The sequence below is a fragment of the Oncorhynchus clarkii genome, chromosome 29, assembly GCF_045791955.1.
Source record: "Oncorhynchus clarkii lewisi isolate Uvic-CL-2024 chromosome 29, UVic_Ocla_1.0, whole genome shotgun sequence".
Taxonomy (NCBI): domain Eukaryota; kingdom Metazoa; phylum Chordata; class Actinopteri; order Salmoniformes; family Salmonidae; genus Oncorhynchus; species Oncorhynchus clarkii.
The window spans coordinates 5,971,988-5,990,922 of record NC_092175.1 but is presented as its reverse complement, the minus strand read 5'-3'; the positions used below and the strand labels follow the sequence as shown (position 1 = coordinate 5,990,922).

The 18,935-nt window shown below is 45.0% G+C and overlaps 1 protein-coding gene across 10 annotated transcripts in view; it reads right to left on the bottom strand.

Annotated features, from left to right (window-relative positions):
• The window catches only part of LOC139388052 (phosphatidylserine decarboxylase proenzyme, mitochondrial-like), a 44,898-nt gene that overhangs the window by 10,386 nt on the left and 15,577 nt on the right, over positions 1 to 18,935 (bottom strand). For 5 of the 10 annotated variants that reach the window (XM_071134560.1, XM_071134559.1, XM_071134558.1 and 2 more), the window contains 2 exons: positions 7,672 to 7,837; positions 3,985 to 4,221 (listed from right to left, as the gene is read on the bottom strand). In XM_071134560.1, the coding sequence (XP_070990661.1) occupies positions 3,985 to 4,221; positions 7,672 to 7,837 (403 nt within the window). Of the gene's footprint in view, positions 1 to 3,984; positions 4,222 to 7,671; positions 7,838 to 12,976; positions 13,504 to 18,935 lie in introns of those variants that run through there. The other 5 variants (XM_071134554.1, XM_071134552.1, XM_071134556.1 and 2 more) reach the window with 2 other exon arrangements.

The following is an 18,935-nucleotide window of genomic DNA, read 5'->3' as shown; positions in this document are numbered from 1 at the left end:
AACAAGAAATCAAGCGCCTCGTTCAAGAAAGGAGACAGCTTAAGAAACAGAGGAAGAAGGCCTCTGAAGTGGAAAAGGAGGGCATAGAGGCACTTCAGGCTGACATCAAAACCCGGTTGGCATCCCTCTGTAGAGCAGAAAACCTACGGAAACGCAGAAGGAAGAAAGAACTCGATTCTATGAAGATCCCTTCAAGTTCCTTAAAGGTCTCTTCACGAAGGAAAAAAGTGGAGCTCTAAAAACAACAAAGAAAGACCTAGAGGAGCACCTGAGAACAACAAACTTTGACTCAAAGCGACATGAACATCTGGCCATCCCATCAGATATCCCACCCATTGAACCCCCGGAACACCATATTGAGACCAGCCCTCCGACATGGAAAGAGGTGGAAAACACAGTTCGACGGGCAAGAACAGCATCAGCCCCGGGTCCAAATGCAGTCCCGTACAAAGTGTATAAGAACGCACCAGACGTCCTGAGGTTCCTCTGAGGCTTATGAGAACAGCTTGGCAAAAGAAGATAATACCCAAAGTGTAGCGTAGGGCAGGCGGGGTCCTGATCCCTAAGGAGAAGGATGCAGTGAACATCAGCCAATTCCGCCCAATCTCCTTACTGAATGTCGAGGGTAAAATCTTCGTTAGGGTCATTGCCTAGAGGATGGCCGAGTACCTGCAAAGGAATGCGTACGTCGATACATCTGTACAGAAGGCAGGAATATCAGGGTTCTCTGGCTGCTTGGAACATTACAGCATGATCTGGCACCAGATCCAAATGGCCAAGGTGGAGAAAAGGGACCTCCATGTAGTCTTCCTCGACTTCGCCAATGCATTTGGCTCTGTGCCCCATGAACTCCTGTGGTCTGCCTTCAGATTTTTCCACATACCGGACACCATCACCACCCTGGTGAAGTCGTACTTTCAGGATCTGCAGTTCTGCTTCACCACCTCATGGCAGTGCCTGAATGCAGGTATAATGGCGGGATGTACCATTTCTCCGTTGGCATTCATAATGGCAATGGAGGTTATCATCAGATCCTCAAAATGGGTTGCTGGTGGACAGCGAGTCAACTCTTGTTTCCGCCTCCCTCCAGTCAGAGCCTACATGGACGACATTACAACATTGACCACCACTGTCCCATGCACCAGGAGACTGCTCAGAAAACTTGAGGAGAACATCAGCTGGGCCCGTGTGAAGATTAAACCATCCAAGTCACGCAGCATCTCGATTGTGAAGGGAGTACTCTCTGACCTGAAATTTTTCATTGGAGATGACCAAATTCCAACAGTGTCTGAGCAGCTGGTAAAAAGCCTTGGAAGGTGGTATGATGCAAGCCTGAAAGACAAAGACCAGGTGCAACAGCTGCGCAAAGACATCAGTAGTAGCCTACAGTCCATCGACAACACCCAGCTACCTGGAAAGTTAAAGGCCTGGTGTCTGCAGATTGGTCTCCTACCCCGGGTGTTGTGGCCCCTAGCAGTATGAGGTTCCAATCTCAACAGTGGAGAAGATGGAAAGAGGAGTCACAGGCTACTTAAAGAAGTGGCTCAGAGTTCCATGATGCCTTACCACCATAGGCCTCTATGGAGATGGTGTCCTCAAGCTGTCCCTCACCAGTCTAACAGAGGAATTCAAGTGTGCAAAAACCAGGCTCCAGATTACACTGAATGAATCTCGAGACCCAGTGGTGAGCAACAACGCGCCGACCTTAGCAACTGGGCGCAAATGGAGGCCAGGAAAAGCAGTCCAGGAGGCAACAGCAGCCCTCAGACATGCTGACATTGTGGGTCATGTTCAGCAAGGGAGAGGAGGACTTGGGCTAACTAGCCGTGCTACTTGGAGTAAGGCCACTGCACCAGAGCAGCGGAAGATGGAAGTGCAGGAAGTACGCCATCAGGAGGAGGCTGCAAGGTGAGCCAAGGTAGTCTCTCTTGCCAAACAGGGACAGTGGACTCGATGGGACAGTGTGGAGAAGAGGAAGATCAGCTGGAAGGATCTGTGGGCCATGGAAGTGAGGCGGTTGAGCTTTTCCATCAGAGCAACATATGACGTCCTTCCAACACCAGTTAATCTTCACCAATGGTATGGTGAAGATCCGGACTGTGCCCTCTGTTCCATGCCAGCCAACCTCAGGCACATTCTCACAGGTTGTAAAACAAGCCTCACCCAAGGACGCTACACTTGGCGTCACAACCAAGTCCTTAAAAACCTTGCGTCCGCCCTGGAGGACAAGCGAGCTGCCACCGACTCCCTACTACCCCCAGCAGCATCACATCCCTTACGGACGACCTTTGTCCGCGAAGGGGCTAAACCACAGAAGAGCGGCTCTACACCATTAGAACGAGACAGGCTGCGCTTGGCCCGCGACTGGAAAATGCTAGCTGACATTGGCCGGCAACTTGTGTTTCCTCCGGAGATTGCAACCACCACCCTAAGACCTGACATGGTGCTCTGGTCCCGTTCGCTCAAGATAGTCTTCATCATTGAGCTCTCAGTACCCTGGGAGGAGTCAGTAGATGAGGCTTATGAGCGAAAACATCTGCGCTATGCCGATCTAGCTGCCGAAGCACGGCATCATGGCTGGAACACAGAAGTCCAACCAGTGGAGGTGGGCTGCAGAGGTTTTGTGGCAACATCTACAACCAGACTGCTTAGAGACCTGGCAATCAAAGCTGTATCGGAGGCGGCAGAAGGCAGCAGTCAGTGGCTCTGGATGAAGAGGAAAGACCCAAGCTGGGCCCCGAAGTGAGAGGGCCAGGAGGTATGCGGTCAACAATGCTTGACTCAGGGAGGAGGACGCCCCTGCCATGCATAGTCCCATGGGATGTTGGCTATCAACAACAAGGCAACTCCTATGACTAATTGGGAATGGGACGCAAGCGTAGGATTGATCACCCTGTCACTGGCCGCCTTTGGGGAGGGTGTATAGTGTGAATGGCCGAAACACCCTAGGAACCAAAGGTACACTACTGACGATGCGCTCCCCAAATTTCACCAGGCTCATTCATGAACTCTTGGAAGTGCTTGCACAAAGGATAGTAACATCTCATCCTGTGTTCTTGGAATCTAGGTAGCCACTTGTTCTCTAATTAACTTCAGTTCATAGAAATAAAGCTAGATAACAAACCCCAGGCTAACCTTATAAGCAGCTAGCTAGCTTCATCTGGCTAGTGTGGCTTGACCGGACCGGGTTATGTATTGTGGAGCTAGCCACAATAAGGATTAGCCACAATAGTGGAATTCGTGGTTCGCCTTCAAACAATCCGCAAAAAAGTCCCTCTATGAAAGTGATGCAAATGGTTACAATTAGTGAATTCATGCCATATTTAGACTAGATAATGTTAAACAACGTTGGAGTGTAGAGCACCCACAGAACATAACTGAAGAGTTCACACAAATATTAGCATCTATTGCGGGAGTTTGACTGTGGGAAATGAAATGGGGTATCAGTCTGCTCAGTACCCAAGTCCTTCACGGAGTTATCAGACTCCAAAACATCCATGTTGTATTGTTTTTCCTCTGGAATAGTGTTCAAACCAAATAGCAGGTTGACTGGTATAATAAACGTTGCTTATTTCAGTGGTTTTAGAGTCACGCAATAAGAGCTACGATGCTAATGTTCTGAGGATGTCACGGAGCACACTGATACCCCGTACCATTGATCCACAATCCATAGGCTGTACAGACTTACCCAGAAAGACGTGCAGCTGTAGTCGCTGCCAAAGGTGCTTCTACAAAGTACTTACTCAGGGGTTGAATACTTATGTAAATTAGACATCTCTGCATTTAATTTTCAATACATTTGCTAACATGTTTTCACACTGTCATTATGGGGTAGTGTGTGTAGATGAGTGAGAGAAAATATATTTAATCCATTTTGAATTCAGGCTGTAACACAAAATGTGGAATAAGTCAAGAGGTATGAATACTTTGAAGGCACAGTACACACGCGCACGCATACACACACACACACACACACACACTCACCACGCAGTGCGAGTTGCACACGGGCCGGACAGCCGGTTTGAGTTTCCGTCTAAAGAACTCTCCCAGGTTCCTGTACTGAATTAGGTCTTCCACAGCCGCCTCCTGCATGTTGACACCAAACGTCCAGATATACAGACTGTAGACTGGCTTTCTCAGCCAGGTCGGTAGTTCCACCTGGTTCAGGCGACCCCAGGCCCGAGACAGCAGCCGTGTTGGGATGGTCTTGTACAGAGCAACCTGGGCCAGGGAGGGAGAGATTGGGTTAGCCTACACATAGTTAAACTGCATGTTCTCACATTGGCTACATCCTGGCTTATCCCAGATTGGTTTGTGCTGTCTGGCGAACTCCCTATGCTCATTGTTACACCAAACAACCATAGGAGTTGGCAAGACTACACAAACAGATGAGACAGGGCTACTACTTCTCTACTGGGTGAACTGTAGCAGGAGAAGCTAGAACCATGGCAGACGAGGCTATAAAGTTGACTAGATCACTAAGCTTAAGGCAAGGCGCCATCTCAACTCTGAAAAGAGCATTTAAAGTCAACTGCATCAAGGCCATATGCAGGATAGGTAGCAAGTGAGAGTTGACCGTGTTTTAACACGCCTGAATAGATTGAACTTTTGCACTCCTGAAGTACGGTCTTCGATTACAGGTGCATTGTAGAAGCCAAACGTGAACCATCAGAAGTCGCACAGATCATGTACATTTCCAAATTAAAACTTCAACTTTAAGAAGAATACTTTAAAAGGACAGCTTTTTTCCATCTTCATAACATTGCAAAAATCAGAAACTTTCTGTCCAAAAATGATACATTTTTCTGCATCTATGCTTTTGTCACTTCTAGATTAGACTACTGCAATGCTCTACTTTCCGGCTAAAGCACTAAATTAACTTCAGTTTGTGCTAAACACAGTTGCTAGAATCTTGACAAGAACCAACAAAATTTGATCATATTACTCCAGTGCTAGTCTCTCCACACTGGCTTCCTGTTAAGGCTAGGGCTGATTAAGGTTTTACTGCTAACCTACAAAGCATTACATGGGCTTGCTCCTACCAATCTTTCCGATTGGGTCCTGTAGTCACCTACACGTACGCTACGGTCACAAGACGCAGGCCTCCTTACTGTCCCTAGAATTTCTAAGCAAACAGCTGGAGGCAGGGCTTTCTCCTATAGAGCTAATTGTTTTACCTATCCATGTGAGAGACGCAGACTCGGTCTCAACCTTTAAGTCTTTATTGAAGACTCATCTCTTCAGTAGGGCCTATGATTGAGGGTTGTCTGGCCCAGGGGTGTGAAGGTGAACGGAAAGGCACTGGAGCGACGAACCGCCCATGCCGTCTGCCTGGCCGGTTCCCCTCTCCACTGTGATTCTCTGGTTCTAACCCTATTAAGGGGGCTGAGTCACTGGCTTACTGGTGCCCTCCCATGCCGTCCCTAGGAGTGGTGCGTCACTTGAGTGGGTTGAGTCACTGATGTGATCTTCCTGTCCGGGTTGGCGCCCCCCTCGGGTTCGTGCCGTGGTCTTTGTGGGCTTACTCAGCCTTGTCTCAGGGTATTAGGTTGGTGGTTGAAGATATCCCTCTGGTGGTGTGGGGCTGTGCCTTGGCAAAGTGGGTGGGGTTATATCCTGCCTCTTTGGCCCTGTCCAGGGGTATCGTCGGACAGGGACACAGTGTCTCCCGACCCCTCCTGTCTCAGCCTATTTATGCTGCAATAGTTTGTGTGTCAGGGGGCTATAGTCAGTCTGTTCTATCTGGAGTATTTCTCATGATTTATCCTGTGACCTTCGTGAATTTAAGTATGCTCCCTCTCACTCTCTTTCCTCTCTATCACTCTCTTTCCTCCTTCTCAGAGGACCTGAGCCCTAGGACCACACCTCAGGACTAACTGGCCTAATGACTCCTTGCTGTCCCCAGTCCACCTGGTCATGCTTCTGCTCCAGTTTCAACTGTTCTGCCTGTGGCTATGGAACCCTGACCTACTCACGTCCAGTGCTACCTTGTCCTGGACCTGCTTGTTTTGGACTCTCTACCACACCTGCTGTCTCTAACTCTGAATGATCGGCTATGAAAAGCCAACTGACATTTACACCTGTTGCACCCTCTACAACCACTGTGATTACCATTATTATCTGACCCTGATGGTCATCTATGAAGGTTTGAACATCTTGGCCATGTTCTGTTATAATCTCCACCCGGCACAGGCAGAAGAGGACTGGCCACCCCCCATAGCCTGGTTCCTCTAAGGTTTCTTCCTAGGTTCTGGCCTTTCTAGGGAGTTTTTCCTAACCACCGTGCTTCTACATCCTGCATTGCTTGCTGTTTGGGGTTTTAGGCTAGGTTTCTGTACAGCGCTTTGTGACATCAGCTGATGTAAAAAGGGCTTCATAAATAAATTATTGAATTCTAATTGGTTAACTGTGCACTTTAGGGATCAGCCGCCTGGGGATCTTCCCCACCCCTTATCCCTGCCGAACAGCTGAAGCCCTTAATGATATTCCATCTCAAATCCAACGCGGCTACGAATGGACCGCCGGCACAGTAAAAAAATATATTGAAATAGCCATTTCTTTACGTGGTCTCAGATGTGAGGTCAGGGTAATACACATAGAAATCAGATTTAAAATAGACCTGCAATAGAATAGGAGTTTAACAGGTAGGTAGGAGGGTCTCAAAAAGCCATGTGACCCCAGGATTAAAAACCTTAAAGCTGATCAGAGTTCAGACTGTAAAACAGAAATACAGTGGAGAAATACTGGAGCTTATTTTGGTGCTTAACATTGCCAATAGAAACAATGTATGGATCAAACTGACAAACCGATTCAATGTGCACAATAGAGAGAAGCATGTCTGTCTACAACATTTCAATGCAAATTCTCTGGAACTTTGCGCACCCTCCTGAATTTAAGCCAAACCGGTGCTGCATGCGGAGTCTGGACCCGCCCACATAACTCACTAGGCAGTAAGGTCCTGTAGCTCCAGAGATGATCACAGATCTTGTCCAAACTGCAGGAAATAGATCAGCTGAGGATATGGGTGGCAGATAAGTTCTCTCCCCATGATTAAGTATCCACTTTGATTAATAGGTCAAGGGAGGTGGAATAGATCAACATTTCATTAATAACATTAAATGCTTATTGGCTGATGGTAAGGTGGGAAACAGCATCCATTGAAACTTAGGCCACTCACTCGCCTCTTTGCCGCGACAGTGTGAGCGAGCACAGCAGGAGAAGAAAACAAAGCATTCCTCCCGTTATTGTGTGGATCACACAAAGGGCCTTTGATAGGCGTTACGATAGAGCCTGGGCCGAGATCAGAGCTCTGCAGGTCCATATGGGTCCGGCCATCTGTGACGGGGGGGGGGGGGGGGGGCGCACCTCACACATCAGTGGCTCTCTAACAGAGCACTTCTAGCCAAGAAAACCTGGTGCCACGATGCAGGGGAAACAAACTGTTTGGTAGGAACTGTAATGAACATAGGGGTTTATTAAAGTGGATTTAAAGTGCTTTTTCAAGTGTTCCAGCTGCTATTTACTTTGTTTGGGAGGAACTGGTGTCCTAACTCAGCTAGTATTATAGGACTAGGTACCTCTGGATGCTGAGATTGACATTCAGTCATTCATTCTCTCTCACACACACACGAGAAAAACGCTGTAGTAGCGCGTTAGTAGGGAAGGACTCACCCTGCTTGTTGGTCTCCAGCCAACCTTGGCCAGGGGCTTGAGTGCGCCGAAGGTCAGGAAGTAGTAGAGGAAGCTGAGCGGCCATGAGCGCAGCCGCAAGACGGGCCGGGACATGCAGCTCAACTGGCCAAGACGACGCCGCAAGGCCAACTGAGGGAACTGCAACCTGCGCAACCATACAAAGCCCTGGGTTGGCACAGGTATGGCAGTGTACACACAAACAGAGTCTCCGACTCACAAAACACAGGCAGGGCAGAGACTCACATTCACAGACACCCACAAAGTCTCTCACCCACGCACACCCACAAAGCACATGAAAAATGACAGAATGCACACGCACACCCACAAAGACGTGGATAAATACACGTATAACGGAAACTAAAATGACACGACAACAAAGCACAAACAGAAATAGTTGACAGATGATGCCCTCTTACGTTACACTGTTCAAACACAGCACATTCCTATCGGGAAATAGGCTACTGAGCCGTCACACGTTCTGACTGCACAACCTACCCCAAAATCTCCTCAACCACGCAGATGATAGTCTTCCACAGTATCTCATCTAAACCCGCACGTGGTTAGTTTCCTAAAAATGTATATTTCATACAGAATCCACTCTACTCTTCAGGCTGCTTTTAGTCAAGTCAACTGTCTCTCCTTAAAATATCCTCATTCTAACTCCCATCCATCCAGATCTCTCAATATGCCATGTAAAAATATGCAGCACTTTATTCGCTTAGCCTTAGGCGATAAACGCGGAGAGGGATTTTAAATGACAAACTCTGTGCTCTCGAAGTGTGTGGGTGGTAAACACACAGCTAAAAATGCATAGAAAACAGCATATCCACCCAACAGTCAAATCCATAATCTGTCCATGACTATGCCTGGCCGCACTGCATACGTCTATTAAAATGGGCTTCAGTGGTGCTCGTGTTGTCCTGACTCTGTACAATAGGAACAACTGGGGCAGCAGTGATGCAGCGGTGAACTGGACTCTAAGGGGGAGACCAATGTTCTCAACAAGGGACATCCAACACACACAAAATGTACAACACCAAAGGCTTTTAGATGGGATATTGGGTGGGGGTATAGCTAGTTCTCAGCCAAGTGACACATGGAGGTGCTGCAGCCTTAGCGCTGCAAAATCCAGACTTGTGAAAAGAAAGTGAGCGAGTGAGAGAGAGTCCAGACTTGAGAGAAGAGGTGGTATAACACAGACTAGCTGTATAGCCTCTGTGGGGCTATCTATAGGCCTAAAAGAGGACCAGTCTCCACTAATCAGGATAAAGGCAAAGTGTGAGGCCATGCCATGCATGGTTTAGCCACTGACACCCTAACGAACAGCAGTCAGTCAGTCAGCAGCACCTTAACGCCACAATCACTGGCATACAGTAGGTTGCATGGGTCATCTCCTGTGGCGTCTATATAAATCCCTGTGTTATTATAGACCCGTTTGGCCTCTGCGTTGAATCGGATCAATTGAATGGTGCTTCACAGGCTGGTGTTGATGCCCCCTTTGTGAAACTGCTGCCAGTGCTGAGTGATCGTCTCCCAGCACAGCCGTTCAGACAGAACACTGCCCATATTGTTCCACCATCTGAATACACATGTATCGGAGGATGGCCTATAGATCCGGAGGTTCAGTGGGTCCGCACAGAGAGCCGCACACCCCACCACATTTTACTGTGTAATTTCTCAAGGGTTTGATGACCACAGCACGGCAGTCATGAAAGAAAAAGGCTATCGTTAAACACATCTGAATGATCCACAGCGATTTAAGATCGCCCCATTCTGGAAAACTGGAATGAAATTCCTGATTCATCAGGGAAAATCTCATCTCTGATTACTTTGGCTCCATGGTAGCTGGGTACGGGATTACTTCCACTGAGGCACACTGCTGTATGGTGCCTAGTGTACTGGAGATAGCGACTGCTCTCCTCATAGTCACCGCTGGCTGGCCTAGTTTGGACTGCAGAGCGTTAGACTGGGCCACTCATCCTCTCTAAGCTCTAAAAACAGGAAAGCAAGGTTTACTACAGAGCCTGGCCGGGTACACAGCCTATAATTAGATTCCAGCTAATGGCGCTAATATAGATTTAGGGCAATTCCACGATAACGGAATGGCACTGAGACTCAGATTTCTCACTTTAAAAAAAAATGTATGCCAAACAAATACCATTGATTTAAAAAAGTTTCACAAAACCATACAACTCTATGCACAAGGACTACTTTTAACAATTTATACAACATTTTACAAAAACATAAAAATAAATAAAAATAAAAACAGAATAACTCTGCAGATGCAAAGTTGGATTAAAAAAATATGTCCATGGTTTCCAATAACTTCCAAATTAACATTCAAAAGATAAAATGACAAGACTATCAGCTATGACATGACACATTGAATTTAATGAACTACAGTTTATTTTACCTTTATTCAACTAGGCAAGTCAGTTAAGAACAAATTCTTATTTTGAACTACAGTAAGTGAAGTGGATTAACACCCGGTAACGGAATTGCATCATGGCTCCCTGATCTGTACTACACAGAAATGCATAATTATGGATATGAATTTAACTCTAACTCTTTAACGGAATTTAGAGTTCACTTAATTCATCAACAAAATTGATATCAGTAAAAACACCAAGTAATTGACAGAACTTCCTTCACTTGTTACTTCTGGAAACGTTCATTATCCTCCCACATGAGGAAGAGAAATTAGAAAATATCTTAAAAGACACACTACACACACAAACGTATGTGGACACCCCTTAAAATTTGTGGATTCAGCTACTTCAGCCACACCCGTTGCTGACAGGTGTATAAAAATTGAGCACACCGCCATGCAATCTCCATAAACAAACATTGTCAGTAGAACAGCCTTACTGAAAAGCTCACTGACATTAAAGCGTAACTGTTAACAACTGTAACTGTTGTTATTGTGAAGTGGAAATGTCTAGGAGTAACAACGGCTCAGCAACAAGGTGGTAGGCCACACAAGTTCACAGAACGGGGCTGCCGAATGCTGAAGCGTGTAGAAATAGTCTGTCCTCGGTTGCAAGACACTACCGAATTCCAAACTGCCTCTGGAAGCCCTGTTCGTCGGGAGCTTCATGAAATGGGTTTCCATGGCCGAGCAGCCGAACAAAAGCCTAAGATCCCCATGCGCAATGCCAAGTGTCGGCTGCAGTGGTGTAAAGCTCGCCACCATTGAACTCTCGAACAGTGGAAACACGTTCTCTGGAGTTATGAATCACGCTTCACCATCTGGCTGTCAGACAGACGAATCTGGGTTTGGCGAATGTCAGGTGAACGCTACCTGCCCGAATGCACAGTGCCAACTGTAAAGTTTGGTGGAGGAGGAATAATGGTCTGGGGCTGTTTTTCCACAATTGGGGTTAGGGCCCTTAGTTCCAGTGAAGGGAAATCTTAATGCTACAGCATACAATGACATTCTGGACAATTTTGTGCTTCCAACTTTGTGGCAACAGTTTGGGGAAGGCCTTTCCTGTTTCAGCATGACAATGCCCCTGTGAACAAAGTGAGGACAAAAATATAAAATGGTTTGATGAGATCGGTGTGGAAGAACTAGACTGGCCTGCACAAAGCCCTTACCTCAATCCCATTGAACACCTTTGGGATGAATTGGAACGCCGACTGCGAGCCAGGCCTAATCGCCCAACATCAGTGCCTGACCCCACTAATGCTTGTGGCTGAATGGAAGCAAGTCCCTGCAACAGTGCTCCAACATCTAGTGGAAAACCTTCCCAGAAGAGTGGAGGCTGTTCTAGGAGCAAAGGGGGGACCGACTCCATATTAATGCCCATGATTTTGGAATGAGATGTTCGACAAGCAGGTGTCCACATACTTTTGGTCATGTAGTGTGTGTGGGTTTTTGGTAATGGAATTTCAAGGCACTATGAAATGTTTCTTAAAAACTTACTGAAGGGAGAAAGATTACTCCTAAACTAAATGTGTTGATATTAATTGGCAGGGGCCTTTACTTCAAAATTATGTATTTCTAATAACATCTACTAAAAAGTCTTAAGGTTTCTAAAGACACTTTTGCATCTGTTTAACCAGAAATCAAAGCCTTTACTTAATCCTAATATTTATGATGGAAAATAGTTTTAAAATAAAAAAAAAATAAAATAAAAAAAAAAATAATAATAATAATAATAAATAATAATAATAATAATAATAATAACTCAAAAAATCTTACATTTGACACCTAATCTGACATGCCCCTATGACCTTTAAATTGGTACTCGTGGGTCCTTTTACATGGAAATTACCCTGAAAGTCCCTAATTTGATGTAATTTAATCTCAATTCTCATACAAGTCAACCAGTGCAGTATCATTTCATTATTATTTACCGTAGCCTGTCATGCACCTTGGTTTCAGCAATCGCAAAGTATAGCTTAAATATCCCAGCCAACCACATAAACGCAACAAAAGGCCAATATGTAAAGAATACTCTTCTGTAATTGTTTTATTTCCCGGCTATCCAGTCTCCCTCCACCACACAAAACGCAGGCTCCAACAGCACCCCCCCTCTTCAATGCAGGCACATATTAGCCAATCACTGGCTGCATAGCATTCTCTCTCTCCTGCTTCGCTCTATCTACATCAACAGAGTCTCTCAGCCGCCACACAGATCTCTAAAACTCCATCTATCCCTCACTTCTTTCAGACCCACTTCAGAGGTTGGCTGGGTAAGGCTGGCCTTGGCCTGGCACCAGATACATTGTTCCTCCTTAGACTGGCCTGCCTGGATGGGGCTTAAGGGCATTACGCTGCAATTAGGCCAAACAGAGGCTTTGTGCTGCCTGGAACAGAGAGAGAGAGAGAGCGAGAGAGAGAGAGAGAAAGAGAGCGAGAGAGAAGGAGAGCGAGAGAAAGATCGAGAAAGACGGGGCTTTGGGAGAGCGGACCGACTGTGGCCACTCAATATTCAGGCCCTCGGCTCATGATCGTCGCTCTCCTCATGTAGCAGCTCAACACGCAAAGTGCACACAACCCCCCACTCACAAACCATAACTGCTAGAGCTTCAATCTCACAGCAGAACATTACATTAATCATCCCCTCTATGCTCGCTCTGGTCATCCCTCTCACTCGCCTTTAATCCATCTCTCACATACTGTAAACAATCACTTTATAGGCTGAAAACCATTCGTTCCCTCTTCCCGTCAGTCCTGTCTGTCATGTCATGTCTAACAAGCATGTTATACACATGCTAAGGCATCCTGTGGTCATTCATCTCTTGTTCTCGCTCTCATTCTCTCCCGCTCTCAGCATACCTGAATCGGTTCCTGTGGCTGAGTGCTTGGGCCCCGCGGCCTGAGACGTTGCCGTCGTTGCTTCCCCTCTGCTCCCCGGCAGCTCCTGTGGAGCTGATCGTCCGGAGCCGGCGCACATCAACCCTAACTCTGTGGAGATTGTAGCAAGATGGAGGGCTATGCAAAGACCTGCAGCATCTCACCATTTCCCTGAGCTTTGCGCTGCCGCCCGCTGAAGGCTCCTGTTCTGACACATGATCACTGAAGGCGTGGGGGGTGGATTACAGACGCTTCTCTCTCGCGCTCACTGGGGCTGCCACTTTAGCTTGGTGTGCGCACTTCTGTTCTCTTGCTGGAGCTCGTTCTCTCGCTCTGCTACTCTCAAGCCCAGCCCCCTTCTCTGGTAGGACGGATGTGACGTGGTGGAGGGTAATCCGTTCGCTCCTCTTCTCTCTCAGGGATCCTGAGAGAAGTGATTTTGTACTAGAGAATGGACATCTTCTGGGTGGGCTGACTTTCACGGCTGACCTGAGAGGAACTGTAGCAGACTGGTGACGGTGGGAGACTGGAGGAGGACTGGTCTGCCTGGGGGAGGGGCAGCTTGATGATAGGAGGGAAATGCGACAAGTTTGGTTTGCAATTCCTATGGTTGTTGATGTAAAGAATATTTGCTGGTCCATGGTGTGTAATGAGGAGCAACCAGACTCTGCACTTGACACATTCATGACATTGCTTATCCCAGTTACAAATAGGCATGCAACCTTTAAGAAAATGACTAGAAACTGTTAAATCCCCAAGGATTGATAAGGAATTGAAAACTATGGTTGAGAGTAAAGGTCGATCGATTAATCGGAATGGCCGATTAATTAGGGCCGATTTCAAGTTTTCATAACAAATTGGAAATCGGTATTTTTGGACACCGATTTGGCCGATTTAAAAAAAATATATGTATTTTTAAATGTATTTTTTTACACCTTTATTTAATCTTTATTTAACTAGGTAATTCAGTTAAGGACATATTCTTATTTTCAATGACGGCCTAGGAACGGTGGGTTAACTGCCTCGTTCAGGGGCAGAACGACAGACTTTTACATTGTCAGCTCGGGGGATTCAATCTTGCAAACTTTACAGTTAACTAGTCCAAAGCTTTAACCACTAGGCTACCCTGCCGCCCCGTAGTGTGATTGCAGATTGTCGTCAAATTATTGTCTTATTGATTTTATGTAACATTCCAACCTCGTTTAGCATGATCTATTCAATTATGGCATAATTCTACTATTTGTATTCATTTGCACGATGGGTAACGCTGCTTCGAGGCAGGCAGTTGTCGTTGTGTTCCTGGTTCGAGCCCAGGTAGGAGCGAGGAGAGGGACGGAAGCTACACTGTTACACTGGCAATACGAATGTGCCTATAAGAACATCCAAAAGTCAAAGGTTAATGAAATACAAATGGTATAGAGATAAGTAGTCCTATAATTCCTATAATAACAACAACCTAAAACTTTTTACCTTGGAATATTGAAGACTCATGTTAAAAGGAACCACCAGCTTTCATATGTTCTCATGTTCTGAGCAAGGAACTCTTACATGGCACATATTGCACTTTTACTTTCTTCTCCAACACTTTGTTTTTGCATTATTTAAACCAAATTGAACATGTTTCGTTATTTATTTGAGGCTAAATGAATTTTATTGATGTATTATATTAAGTTAAAATAAGTGTTCATTCAGCATTGTTGTAATTGTCATTATTACAAATAAATAAAAAAATCGGCCAATTAAATCGGTATCGGCTTTTTTTGGTCCTCCAATAATCGGCATGGAAAAATCATAATCGGTCGACCTCTAGTTGAGAGGAATGTGGAAAAAGAGATGGCAAATAGGTCTGGCTGTACAACCGATTGGCAAACGTACTGCAAATTGAGAAATCATGTGACTAAACTGAATTTAAAAAAAGTAGTTCATACACTATGAAAGACAGATGCATGCCTAAGAACAATAGTAAAAAGATTTGGAGCAACCCCCCAAAAAACATTGTCTATCAACAATGACAAGCCACCGGGGTCTGACAACTTGGATGGAAAATTAGTGAGAATATAAGCGGACAATATTGCCACTCCTATTTGCCATATCTTCAATTTAAGCCTACTGGAAAGTGTGCGTCCTCAGGCCTGGAAGGAAGCAAAAGTCATTAACTTACCTAGTAAAGGATAGTAAAGTCCCCTTCACTGGCTCAAATAGCCGACCAATCAGCCGGTTACCAACCCTTAGTAAATTTTGGGAAAAAAATAGTGTTTGACCAGATACAATGCTATTTTACAGTAAACAAACTGACAGACTTTCAGAACGCTTATAGGGACGGACATTCAACAAGCACAGCACTTACACAAATGACTGATGACTGGCTGAGAGAAATTGATAAAAAGATTGTGGGGACTGTTTTGTTAGACTTCAGTGTGGCTTTTGACATTATCGATCATAGTCTGCGGCTGGAAAAACGTTAGTTATGGCTTTACACCCCCAGCTATATTGTGTATAAAGAGTTACCTGTCTAACAGAACACAGAGGATGTTCTTTAATGGAAGCCTCTCCAACATAATCCAGGTAGAATCAGGAATTTCCCAGGGTAGCTGTTTAGGTCCTTTACTTTTTTCAATCTTTACTAATGACCTGCCACTGGCTTTGAGTAAAGCCAGAGTGTCTATGTATGCGGATGGCTCAACACTATACACGTCAGCTACCACAGCAACTGAAATGACTGTAACACCCAACAAAGAGCTGCAGTTAGTTTCAGAGTGGGTGACAAGGAATAAGTTAGTCCTAAATATTTCAAAAACACAAAATGTGTATTTGGGACAAATCCTTCACTAAACGCTAAACTACAACTAAATCTTGTAATGAATAAGGTGGAAATTGAGCAAGTTGAGGAGACTAAATTGCTTGAAGTAACCCTGGATTGTAAACTGTCATGGTCAAAACATTGATAAAACCGTAGCTAGGATGGAGAGAAGTCTGTCCATAAAGTGCTACTCCAACTTCTGAACAACATTATGAACAGGGCAGGTCCTACAGGCTCTAGTTTCAACGCACCTGGACTACTGTTCAGTCGTTTGGTCAGGTGCCACAAAGAGGGACTTTGCCATTGGCTCAGAACAGGGCAGCACGGCTGGCCCTTGGATGTACACTGATAGCGAGCATTAATATTCATGTCAATCTCTCCTGGCTCAAAGTGGAGGAGAGATTGACTTCATCACTACTTGTATTTGTGTGAGGTATTGACATGTTGAATGCACAGAGCTGCCTGTTTGAACTCCTGGCACACAGACACCCATGCATACCCCACAAGACATGCCACCAGAGGTCTCTTCACAGTCCCCAAGTCCAGAACAGACTATGAAAGGCACACAGCACTACATAGAGCCATGACTACGTGGAACTCTGTTCCACATCAAGTAAATCACACAAGCAGTAAAATTAGATTTAAAAAAAATAATTCCACCTTATGGAACAGCGGAGAATGTGAAGCAACACAGACACATGCATAAAAACACAATAACATGCGTACTATACACACACACACACACTAGTACACATGGATTTTGTGTTGTGAATAAGTGGTAGTAGATTAGGGGCCTGAGGGCACACAGTGTGTTGTGAAATCTGTTATACAATTAAAAAAACAAACATTACAATACATTCATAACTGAATTAATTTTGCTGGACCACAGCAACAAGCTGTGGCCTTGGCAGCAGCTAATGGGTTCCATAATAAATACAAACAACCCCATCAGCTATAGTGTTCACGGACCCCGTTATAGACTTCTGGCAGCTCCCCTATACTGCTGATCTATATGGTATTTGGCCTGATTTAGGGAGCCTGGAGTCCACTGCTTCCTACCTTATCCTACCATTAGCTCAGCAAAGCTCAGTGTGTGGGGGGGGGTTAATCTATTCACTATCTGCTGTTTTGTCAGTTAATCATTTCAGAAAGTTAAGAGTCATAATTAGACATTGTTGCCTGACTGGTCATTTTTCAAGTAAGATTTTAAAAGACTACTCAAGATGCAGTTACAGTGTTTCCCCTATATTCCTTTAGCAGCGGTAGCCCACCGCTGCTAAATTGTTGCCACTGCTGCAATTACTGCTGTAATTTAAATAAGATTCAGTACCAGTCAAAAGTTGACAGCTACTCATTCCAGGGTTAATTTATTTACCATTTTCTACATTGTAGAATGAAAGTGAAGACATCAAAACTATGGAATAACACATAGAATCATGTAGTAACCAACAAAGTGTTAAATCAAAATCTATTTTACATTCTTCAAAGTAGCCACCCTTTGCCTTGATGACAGCTTTGCACACTCTTGGCATTCTCTAAACCAGCTTCACGAGGTAGTCACCTGGAATGCATTTCAGTTAACAGTATTTCAACATCTGGATGAGAAGCTTGCCCAAAGTAAACTGCCTGTTACTCAGGCCCAGAAGCTAGGATATGCATATAATTGATAGATTTGGATAGAAAACTAAAGTTTCCAAAACTGTTAAAATAATGTCTGACTATAACAGAACTGATATGAGGAAAATCCATCCAGGAAGTGGGATTCTTTTGATGTGGGTACTTTTCAATTGAATGCCTATAGAGTTTCTAATGGGTTAGGACCCAGATTGCAGTTCCTATGGAATCCACTAGATGTAAAACTTTAGACATCATTACAGGCTTGTTTTCTGAAAACTGAAGAAGAATGAGACCTTTCTCTCAGTGGACTGAGGAAGAACGCAGAGCTGATTTGCACGCATGACCGATTGCACGCCCTTCATTGTTTTTCCTTTCTTTTGAATACGCTATTGTCCGGTTGAAATATTATCGATTATTTAGACAATTGACAACCTGAGGATTAATTATAAACATTGTTTGACATGTTTCAACGAACTTTACCGGTACTATTAGGATTAGGAAAAATCCAGAAAATTGTGTCATGGCTTTAGAAGCTTCTGATAGACTAATTGACATGAGTCAATTGGAGGTGTACCTGTGGATGTATTTCAAGGCCTACCTTCAAATTCAGTGCCTCTTTGCTTGACATCATGGGAAAATCTCCCCAAAATCAGCCAAAAAATTGGAGACCTCCACAAGTCTGGTTCATCCTTGGGAGCAAAGGGTACCGCATTCATCTGTACAAACAAGTATAAACACCACGGGACCAAGCAGCCATCATACTGCTCAGGAAGGAGATGTGTTCTATCTCCTAGAGATGAACGTACTTGTGCGAAAAGTGCAAACCAATCCCAGAACAGCAGCAAAGGACCTTGTGAAGATGCTGGAGAAAACAGGTACAAAAGTATCCCTATCCACAGTAAAATAAGTCCTATATCGACATAACCTGAAAGGCCGCTCAGCAAGGAAGAAGCCACTGCTTCAAAACCACCATAAAAAAGCCCAACTACGGTTTGAACTGCACATGGGGACAAAGATGATACTTTCTGGAGAAATGTCCTCTGGTCTGATGAAACAAAAATAGAACTGTTTGGCCATAATGACCATCTTTATGTTTGGAGGAAAAAGGGGGAGCCTTGCAAGCCGAAGAACATCCCAACCGTGAAGCACGGGGTGGCAGCATCATGTTGTGGGGGTGCTTTGCTGCAGGAGGGACTGGTGTACTTCACAAAATAGATGGCATCATGAGGTAGGAAAATTGTGAATATATTGAAGCAACATCTCAAGACATCAGTTAAAGATTGGTCGCAAATGGGTCTTCCAAATGGTCAATGACCCCAAGCATACTTCCAAAGTTGTGGCAAAATGTCTTAAGGACAACAAAGTCAAGGTATTGGAGTGGCCATCACAAAGCCCTGACCTCAATCCTATAGAAAATTTGTGGGCAGAACAGAAAAAGCGTGTGCGAGCAAGGAGGCCTACAAACCTGACTCAGTTACACCAGCTCTGACAGGAGGAATGGGCCAAAATTCACCCAACTTATTG